The sequence below is a fragment of the Patagioenas fasciata genome, chromosome 25 (assembly GCF_037038585.1).
Source record: "Patagioenas fasciata isolate bPatFas1 chromosome 25, bPatFas1.hap1, whole genome shotgun sequence".
In the NCBI taxonomy this organism is placed as follows: domain Eukaryota; kingdom Metazoa; phylum Chordata; class Aves; order Columbiformes; family Columbidae; genus Patagioenas; species Patagioenas fasciata.
This window is the reverse complement of record NC_092544.1, coordinates 2,635,784-2,646,020: the sequence shown is the minus strand read 5'-3', so window position 1 is coordinate 2,646,020 and position 10,237 is coordinate 2,635,784. Positions and strand designations below refer to the sequence as shown.

At 57.7% G+C, this 10,237-nt stretch overlaps 1 protein-coding gene across 1 annotated transcript; it reads right to left on the bottom strand.

The window, feature by feature from the left end:
* Window positions 1-6,374: 6,374 nt before the first annotated feature.
* C25H1orf216 (chromosome 25 C1orf216 homolog) lies at window positions 6,375-9,861 on the bottom strand. The gene is made up of 2 exons (XM_065857187.2): window positions 9,797-9,861; window positions 6,375-8,489 (listed from the first exon to the last, which is right to left on the bottom strand). The coding sequence occupies exon 2, from the start codon at window positions 8,471-8,473 to the stop codon at window positions 7,640-7,642; it is 834 nt and encodes a 277-aa protein (XP_065713259.1). The 5' UTR covers window positions 8,474-8,489; window positions 9,797-9,861; the 3' UTR covers window positions 6,375-7,639.
* Window positions 9,862-10,237: the final 376 nt, after the last annotated feature.

The window sequence follows — 10,237 nt, the reverse complement described above, 5'->3', positions numbered from 1 at the left end:
ACACGGCTGTGGGAGAGAGAGGAGAGGAGAGGAGAGCATCCCTCCCTGCTTGTCCCCTCCAAAAAATCCGGCCCCACTGGCAGGTCAGTCCCTTAATCGCTTCATTTATCACCAGTCGCTTCGGGAGAGATTAATCAGCAGGGTAATTCCTGGGGAAAGGTTGCTCCAGGGGCTGCCTTTCATTTTGGGAGAAGCTTCCATGCGAATTTCACCTTTATTGCTGGGAATCTGCTCCAACACGCTCTGCAACGGCACGGCCACAGCTGCCCCAGCGCTGGGGACATGCCCGTACCCCCTGTCCCCGCGGCCAGGGGGCTGCTGCAGAACACGGGGCACAACTCCTACTTCAGCTTCCAGGCAGATCTGGCAGCACCGGAGCCGGCGGCAGGCGCCTGGCACGAGCCGAGAGGCTGAGTGTCTGGAGGGCCTGGAGCCAGAGGCAGAAAATCATGTAAAATTTGGTGGATTGGGCTCGTTCCAAGCTAAAAAACCCCTCAGGGTATGCCAAACCTGCTCAGAGCTGAGCCAGAGCAGCGCTGGCCTGGAGGAGCACGGCCGGCTGTGGGAGACATCTGTCCCAGTGGCTCCCAGTGTTGTACTGGGAGGTCTTTGGACCTGAATCCCCCTGGCCAGGAGGCGTTATGGCCTCAACCCCTTGTGCTGTCCCCCATCCACCGCGTCGCTTCCCACTGTGCATCCAGCACGATGATTCCCCAGATACCCGGTAATGTTCCAGCTCCTCCTGTTTGGATAAAATATCTGTAATTACACGCATGCCTAATTTGAATTATTTCCACAGTGCAATCCTCACGCTTTGGACCCCACTAAGCAACTTGGCAGGAGATTCCCCTGTCACCCAGGAGAAGGTGGGTGGTGGCACTTTTGCCGCTTGGGTGGCGATCAGCACGGCCACTGGATGACCCAGAGAGTCCCTTCCCTGGGGTCCAGCAGGTTCCCAAATGTACTTTAGATGTCTGATCCCGTAAAGGGGAGGAGGATGTCTACATCTGCTCTTAGACCCACCATGGTCACCCCCATTTTGAACATGGGAGGGTGTGAGACGCTCACTGATGTGCCCAAGGCCCCGTTTGTAGCTGTAGAGATGATGGATGCTTTCCCACGAGTGATGCTGCTGTCAGACATCGTGGAGCTGGTGGAGAAGGTGCTGAGTGAGTTTCTTTGGCCCGTGCTGGGTGAGACATCACGTTCGATTCTCATCACGGCCCCTTCTGGCCCTGCAGCCGGTGGGCTCAGAAGTGGGGCTGGCGGGGATACAAGAACTGTTACATGAAATGTTCAAGGTTTTAAAATTTGGGTTTCTTCCAGTGTGCAACCCAAGTGAGTCCTTTAGAAAGTTTTCCATGACGAGCCACCCCCGACACAAACGTGTCCCAAAGCACCGGGGGCTGCGGGCAGAGCCCGCGTGGGCAGCAGACACCTCCCCACTGCGTTTTGGGGGGCTGGCTGCTCCCCAGAGGGTCAGTGTGCCCTGGCAATGAGCATGTCCAGCCTGAGACGCCCCGGTGCGCTGCCCAGCCCCTGCCTGCCCGCTGCCCGTGCTGTCAGGCAGCATCGTCTCCGCATGGCGGGTTTCTTTCTGCGCGGGAGAGTCGAGCATCCCCTCCGAGCTACGCTGAGCAGCCTCTCGCTGTCACATCGTGTTATTTGCTCCATGAGAAGTGACTGATGAACCTTCCCCCTGCCTGCGAAATTCCTGGTAGCCACCCAGCATTGCTGGGGCACAGGGGGGACAGTGGGCGAGGGGACCCCAGTGCCCATCGCTGCCCCATCGCCAGCATTCACAGAGGTGGCCCGGGTGGCTCAGAGACTGGGGTGGGATGTCATTTGGGGACTGGGAGGTGACATCTCAGCTGGGCTTCAAAGCCATGTCCCTCCTGGGGACAGCGTGGGGTGGGCATCTCCCCCACGCTGCTGCCTGTGCTGGGTTTGGGGGTGAAGGACTGAGCAGGGCTGAGCCCCTAATCCAGGGCACGGAATCCCCCCCTACCGCATTGCCCCCAAATCTCCATTCGTTCTCCATTATTTTTGCCTCCCCCTCCTCCCCCTCTCTGTCTCAGCTGCCTGATGAATGAAGGATGGATTTTTAAGCCTTTTTTACCCGCAAGGCCCACAGCGCTGGCTGGGCTGCTATCGCAGGGATAAATGCAGCTTTTGGGCCCAGAGCAGCATCGGCAGCGCCGCTCCCCCCGCGCCGGGTTATCAATCCCCGCTCAGCATCGCCAGTGCTGGGCTGGGTCCTCTCCACTGGGAGCCCTTTTTCTACCCTCTGGCCACAAGAAAGACCAGTGTGGCTTAATTCTGCACAGTATCAACACCAAACAGACTCAGACCAACGCTACTGGCTCCTCTTAATTCGTCTTTGTATTCCTCGTTTTTCATGAATTTTTAAAAAGTTTCCATTTCTCTCCATGCCTCTGTTTTATCCGCTGGGTTTTGGTGGGTTTGCCGGGGTGTACGTGCCCTGGTGCCTGCTCATCCTCGCGGAGAAAACAAAGGGTAAGGAAAGTCAGCTGGGATCTCCACACCCTGGAAAGTTTTTGGATGGCTTGAGAAATAAACTCTCCCCTAGCTCGGGAGATGAAAGGGCCGGCACGGTTATCAGATCCACGCCGCTCGGGCGCTGGCGCAGCGCGGGGACACGGTGCTCGCCCGCCAGCATTGCTCACATGTGAGACTACAGATGGTGCCACTTGCAGAGCAGGGTTGGAGCCGTGGGGTGGAAGGAGACTTTTGGAAAGCCAAACAAAATTATCTGAGCCCCTGATGGACTGAAAAAAACCCAAACGCATGCACTTGTTGTTTCGCTCTGGTGCAAAGCGCAGCCTCCATCCATGACTGGGGAACTGGCAGCTGCCTCGTCCCTCCTGGCCCTGTGCGGAGAGCGGAGAAATTACAGCAGAATAGAGATAAATGGAGATTCCAAGATGGAAAGCACAGATAGAGCCCATGAATGCAGCCAAGCCGGGCTCGTTCAGCGCTGGCGTTTATGGTTTGACTCCAAACACAGATAAGATGGGAGCCTCCCTCCACCGCCCTGACATGAGCCTCCCTCTGCTTCCCACGGCACGCAGGGTCCCCAGGGTCCCCAGTGTCCCCAGGGAGCTTGGTGGCAGCTCTGGCCATCCCAGGGGCTGAGCCTGGCTCGGGATCTGCAGCCCCAGGGTCCATGCTGGTGGTGCCGCGGTCCCACATGTGTCACAAATGAGCTGGGACCTGTCCCCAGCAGCCCCCGGCCCAACATGCAGCAGCGCCGGGGGGTCGTCTCCCCCATCCCGGAGCCAGCAGACATTTGCAGCAAGCTCCGTTTGGGGCTGGGTAGGTGTTTCTTGGCCATCCAAGCAGAACCTTTGTTTTTAAGCCCTCAATCAAATGCTCATAGACAGGCAGCTCGCGTGGCACTCGGGTTATTATCCCCTTGGAGGAATAAAGTGCAGCATCGAAGCTTCTGGGATTCAAACCGATGGTTGCAGGGCTCTAGATATTTCAGTGCTGTTGCTGCAACCCAGGCAGGCGTCCCCTCCAGCCAGACAGCCAGTGCATCGCACGGGGAGCGCGCTGTGAAATAATGATGTACAACTGGCCTTGGGGCACTCTCTGCAGCTTGATTGGCCTCAACGGCAGAAGAATAACTGAGAGTTTATTGCTTCTCTTCTCCTGATCTTCACTCCCAGCTGTTTTCTCGGGGAGGTCTGGATCTCCATCCTGAACACAAGGAGCTGCTGGTGAGGGGCTGAGTGGGGCTGGTGCCCAGGATGGGGCTGTGCCAGCGTGGGGTGCGGGAAAACCCCCCCAACCACCACCCAAGGCAGGCGATGAGATCCGGGCACCTCTGGAACCCCATCCCCATCTCCTGCAAATTCTGGGAGCCCCTGGAGCACCACTCAGCACCCAACCCTACCGAGCACAGAGCCCCCTCTGCTCAGCCCTTCCCCAGCACCCAAACCCTCGCCGCGATGCTGCACCCAGCGCTGGGCTCTGCCGCTGCCATCCGAGGAAGAAGGGAGCAAAGAGCACTTTCATGCCCAAAGTTGTTGGCAATCCCCAGCTCCCGGTGCCATTTGCAGAGGGCAAAGGTGAGATGGTTGCAGATGAGATGGTTTTCCCTTTTGTTTTGAGGAGCCGTGCTGCAAATAGCCCGATTTCTAAGATTTCTCTATCATTAAAATGTAAATGAAAACAGACGCGAAAACAATCTGAATTTCCAGCCGAGTTGCTCTTGCTTAATATTCTACCCCGAAGGGGGATGTGCGGAAGCAACAACATTTCAAAGGGAATCATTAAAGAAGGCAGGCTCAAACTGCGTTTTCATCAGATACCGTGGCGGAGCCCAGCACTCGGGGTCTTGCCCATCCCGCCGCTGCTGGAAGGACGAGCAACAGCTTTGGAAGAGAGAAACGGCCAAATGAGGGCAAGGAAAACGTGCAGGCTGAGCAAGGGGAGCAGCACGGGTGGGTTCTCCCTGCCCGTGTGCAGCAAAGGGAAGAACTTCTGCTGTAAACCAAACATATGAGACCTGCAAGTCACCGAGCCACAATAAACAGGGGATCCCAGGATGCTTTAAGTGTGCCCCAGTCTGGATCTCTGGATCGCAATGATCCGAGATGATTAATTTTCTTTTGTGCTTTCATAGCATCAGTTATCACGCTATTCAATTTTATTTTTAAATACTTTTTTTTTAAGACCGCAAAAACTGGGAAGAGTTAGAATGGATTCAGATTACAAGGTAAAGTATTTCCCTACAAAGCTTCACAAATACTCGATTTTGTTTTTAATGCTCTTATTTGAACTTTCAAAGAAAGGCGCTATTTGCCAAATCTTGCTTTGTGCAGTAAAACCAGTCCACTGTTACAGGGATTTAATACAATAATAACAATAAACTTTCAGAGGAGACTTAAAAACAAAGGGCCCTGTCTGCCGAGCAGGGAAATTCAAGCTCCCACGCCTCGGGCTCCGTCGCTTGTCGTCCCCCTCGTGTCGGTCACGAGCCCCAACGTGGCTCCATCCAGCCCCACCAGTGATGCTCAGTGTCCCACCAACCGGGTGCTTGAAGCCAGAGCATCTCTGAGCCCCCACCAGCTGCATTATCCATCTACCAGCCAAGGATCCAACCCCTTATTTACTGAGGTCTGGAAATCCTGGAGGTTGGGGACATCCCTGGGTTGGTCCTGGGAGTCATCCCTGTCCCCAGCCCCATTGCACTGAGCTGGGGGGTTTGCAGGGTTACACTCCCCAGGGGTCTCTCCCCAAGTTTGGGCTCAGCTTTTTGTCTCTTTATTGTTCCCCCCCATCCTGCAGTTGGTTGGGTTTTTAATTAATTCACAAATCTCATTCGGGCAGCGGTGCTGGGGGTGGAAAAAACCCCTCTATCTGAAGATGATTTTGCAAATCAGCACCGGCCATCGCAAAGCAGCTCTCAGGGCTCCCAATAACCCGGGAGGAACCTGGTGCTGGCGGAGCAGATCCGCCACTTTGATGTGCTCCGGCAGTTATTCTTTCATTTCTTGAGCAAATAATCTGGATTTTCACAATATTTACCTTGGAAATAATTATTTGTGTAAAGCATTTGACCAAGATAAACAGAGAAAGGCTGGGTATCTGCAGGGCTGGGAGCGCAGGCGGCCCAAGGGCTCAGGTTCGCCTAAACCTGCCGGAGCCCGAGCTGGAAAATGGGACGGAAAACCAAGAACATGTCCTGAGGAACCGGTGGAGGACAAACCTCCCCATGGCCCTGGCTGTAGGGCGGTCTAAGGACAGAAAAATACAGCTGCTCTGCCCTTCAGGAATTGCCAACCATGAGTCTGTAAAAGGGGCTATGGCATCCCTGAATTCCCACCCATTGGGGGCTGTAAAAGAGAAGAAGAAAGAGGGGGGAGAAAAAAGGTGAGGGAAGGTTCAAAGGCCGGCTACAGCTTTGGGTTTTCATCTCTAGTTAATCTCTGCAAGGCCTGAGGCAAAGTCACCTTTGGGTCAACACTCAGGTGTTTTTATCTGCGGCCCCATCTGCCCCAGCTGCCCCTCAACCCCCCATCTGTGGGGCCACAGGGCAGGGCGGGGGGGCTGCCCCAGGAACCTGGTCCCCTCGCTTCACCCCACGCTGTCTCTAGGTAGGGGGTAAATCCTGCACCCACACTGCACCCCAGCACCCCCACGGCAGGAGACGGCAGCGGTGTCACGCCTGAGTTTCTGAAAGCAAAAAGACTTTTAAATTGAGAAATTCATTTAAATGAACTAAGCACGGGTGTTGGTAAAGCAATGAGTGCACCCAGGGATGGGAGATGGTGCTGGGACCTGCTCCCTGACCTGCTGCTCCAGCGCATCCCCGCGGCACACTCAGGGAAATGAAGGAACAAATCTGAGCTCTCTCACCTCCAAGGTGTTTATTAAGGTGTGTGACATGCCCACGATCACACGTCTGGGACACAAAACAGGCAGCAGGCGCTGGACATGAACGAGAAGGACGTGGAGGCAGCCAGAGCAGCGCCAGCTTTTGGGGATGCTGCTGGACCCCTCCGGTGAGCCGAGTGTCCTCACAACTCTGGGCAGGATGGGTCCCCTTGGTCCCCTCCTCCTGAGCCCCTGGCTGGCAGAGAAACCACCCCACTGCTGCTCCTTCTGCATCAGCAACTTAGATAGAGTCATACACATCATACTAACACTTAGTAAAATACAGCAAACAAACACAGCATCTCCTCTTTAATCTCTATTTGATGACTGCTCTTTGTGTTCCGTATGCAGTCCTCACTGGATAAAATGTAGATTAGAAAAAAACATTCTCTTTGCTTTCGAGTGATAAATTAATACAAACACCAACAGCACGACTTTGCAAGCAGCTTCCTGATCATGCACCGTGTTAAAGCATCTCCCACAACAGACAGATGTGCATACACACACACTGGCTGCGAGGAAAAACCTACGTTAACTCTAATACTGAATCTAAAAAATATATATATATATATTGGCTTTAAATCAGTTGACACTTAAATTTACTCTTCAACATTCCGAGGCCACTTTTCAGAATGATTTTTATTCCCCTCTCTCTCCCCATCTCTCTGCATGAGTTTAGATCTTATCTGCAAAGCTTCTACATGTGCTTCATTAGGCTGTGCACCTGAGAGCAGCTCCGGACACCTTGCTCCCACCAAAAGCACCAGCAATGTATAAGGGTGGCTGGGTTGTTTCTGAACGGGCACACGGGTGGGGATGTGGGGGTGAGGTGGGCTCCTGTCTGTGCCCCAGGACGCACTGAAGTGCTTTGCCAAGTTACATTTAAAAGCTTTGCTGCCCCGAGGCCCACGGGGAGCTCACCGCAGGGCCCGTCCCGCCACAGCCTCACACAAAGGAGATAAATTAGATTTAAAAGATGAGCCTTGTCACCCCGGGCTCAGCAAACCCCAAGGTCCTGATATCTACCCAGCCTGACACCACAGTCCCCAGACCGGCGGGACACGGTGCAGGAGTAAAATTAACTCCCATGCAGAGGGAAAATCGAGATGATGCTTTGGGGACTCTCAGCTATGTTGGAGAGAGATGGGAAGGACAGGGCGGGCAGCAGGCGCTCAGCACCAGCGTGCGGCACGGAGATGCTCCTGACCGGCCCCGCACCGGCCCTGGGGGCACCTTAGGGGCTGGGGGCGGCTGCGCCGGCAGGACACGCCGGGCCGTGCTGCATACAGCGGATGAGCTCCTTGCGGTTGTCCAGGATGGTGTCAAAACTCTCCTGCAGCCGGTTCTGCTGGTCCACGACTTTCTGCTGGAGGCCGTGGATCCAGCGCAGCAGGGCCAGGCGCCGGTACATCACCAGCTGGATGTGGTGCTTCTCCTTCTCCCGCTCCTTGAAGCGCTCCTTGTCCTGGAGGTGCTGAACGGCCTCTGCCAGTGCTGGGAATAGGGTCCCGGGCTCAGCCGCCCCCGCCTGGGGTGGGGTCCCAGGGCGGGGGGCAGCGGCGGGAGGGTCCCAGGTGCTGCCGCAGGCGCTGTCGGGGCTGTCGATGCTGAGGGAGCTGCTGGCGTAGCCGTTGTCCTCTACGGGGGAACTCGGGGCCTCACCGCATCCCCCGCCCGGCTCCTCGGTGGCGTTTTGGCCTCCCGCCCCGCCGACCTCCGCTCCCTCAGGGGGGCTGCGCACCCCCGGCTCGGGGAGACGTGGCCGCGCGGTGCCCGGGCTCGGGGCGGTGTCCCTAAGCCGGCCCTGGACCATCTGTCTCTGCGTTAATAACAGCAGATTATCGGACGGATTTGTGGTGTTTTCGCTCCGGCTGGAGCTCTCCTCCGGCGGGGTCCCCGGCGCTGCCCGGCTCCAGTTCTCGTTGCTGTCACACACCTCTCCCACGAAGTTGGAGTTGGAGTCCTGCCCACAGCCGGCCCCCGGCACGGCCGTGCCCAGCGTCGGGTCCCCCCGGCCCTGCCGGAACGGGGCATTCGCCGCGGCGCCGGGCACGCAGAAGGCGAACATCGCGCTGGTCTCCTGCCTGCAAGAGAGAGGCAGAGCCATAACACATCTGTTTGGCATGTGGGTTGGCGCAACCAGAACTGCGATCGGCCACAGCGAGATAAATTATTACTTTATTTGCCTCTCCTTAAAACCGCTCAACACCAGTCATGGGCCAGGCCGAACACCAACTGCCCCAGGCAGAAGGGCTCAGCCTTTCCTGGCGTTTGGCTGCTGCTCTCAGTGTGTGCCCAAGAAACATCGTCAAGGGGTGAGTCCTCACCCGAAGCAGAAGTTTGGGCAAGCACCTGCACCCATTTCTCCTCCTTGGGATCTCTAGCCCAAAACCACCCTTCACGATCCCCTTCGGTGCCTGTCGGAGGCCATCGCGGCATCACAGGGCGCAAGCGTGCAGCCAGCACGCTCTGCTCCAGCAGCATTTGTGCTCATGGTAGATGCAATTAATTCAGTCCTGGTAAAGGTTTGCTTGGAAAGAGCTGCTTTTCCAGCAGCAATAAAATTCATTTAAGCAGGTGAGAGCGCCTGGGCTCCTCTGCACAAACTCAGCCGTCTCCCTTGGGCTGGGCTGTGGGTCAGGTCTGGTCTCCGCCAGCACCCAAACCAGTAACGCTGGCAGGCAGCTGCCTTCTCTGCAAGATGGAGAGCAGAAAAGGAAAGGTTAACCCAGCATCTCTTGCTGGGTCATTGGCAGTGAGAGCAGATCTCTTGAGCTCTCTCCCAGCAAGGACACGCTCACAAGAATCACACGAAGGAAAACCCATTGAGTGTTCCAGTTTCACCCCTGGAAAGCCGCACAGAGGCAGGAACAGGTCTGGGGTGCAGTGTATCCAGCTTGGGGTGTGGGGCAGGGGCTGTAGCAGCGCCGGGGTCCCAGGGCAGAGTGAGGAACATGCACCATGTCACGGTACAACCGTGGGCCCGTCTCAGCACCGTGCCCTGTGGCTGGTGATACCCCCACGGTGTGCAGGATGCCCAGGGCGGGGCACAGGGAGCTCAGCCCCACAAGTGCTGTTTACCAGGGCAAGGATGGCACCCAAGAGAGGAGTGCGAGAGCCAGGGGCTCCCGAAGGCCTGCGGGTCCCCCCACCCCGACCCCGCGCTGCAGCCATCGGGGTGACACCCCCGTAAATCCGCATCCGCTGGGTGCGCCGTGGGAGGATGCGGCCCCGGGGCACCGAGCCCAGGAGCATCCCCGCAGCCCCCGCGCCGCAGCCGCACTGCGCCGGGAAACCGCCGCGGGGAAAGGGGAGAAGGAGGAACCGGGGGCGGCTGCGACCCCCGAGCCCGGCCCGGCCCCGCCGCCCCCCTGCCCGGCCCCGCACTCACCGCGCCCCGGGCTCGGGCCGCCGCCGCCGCCGCCGCGGGTGGGAGCGGAAGCGGCCCCGCGTGGGGAGGCGTCACGGCCGCACTTCCGAGCGCGGCTGCGGGGGGGCCGGGGCTGCGCTGGGGACAGATGTGTGACTCTGCATCTCTATGCGCGCCGTGCCGCTGGGTGCAGTCACGGCATCCTGCGGGAAATCCCTCCGTGTCTGCCCGGCCTGGGGGGGGAAACGGGAAAATTCCCACCCGTGTCAGCCCGCGGGTGGGAGAGGCTCCTGGGGGCAGGGGGCGTCGGGCTGGAGCCCCCCGTCAGGCACAGCCTGGGTGGGAGCGGAGCTGTGCGCCGGGCCGGGTGCATGTGGGTGTATCTCCCGTGGGTGTCACCCGGGATTCAGACACCCCGGCTCCTTCCCCCCTCCTGCACTGTCGGTCCCGTGAGCCTCAGCA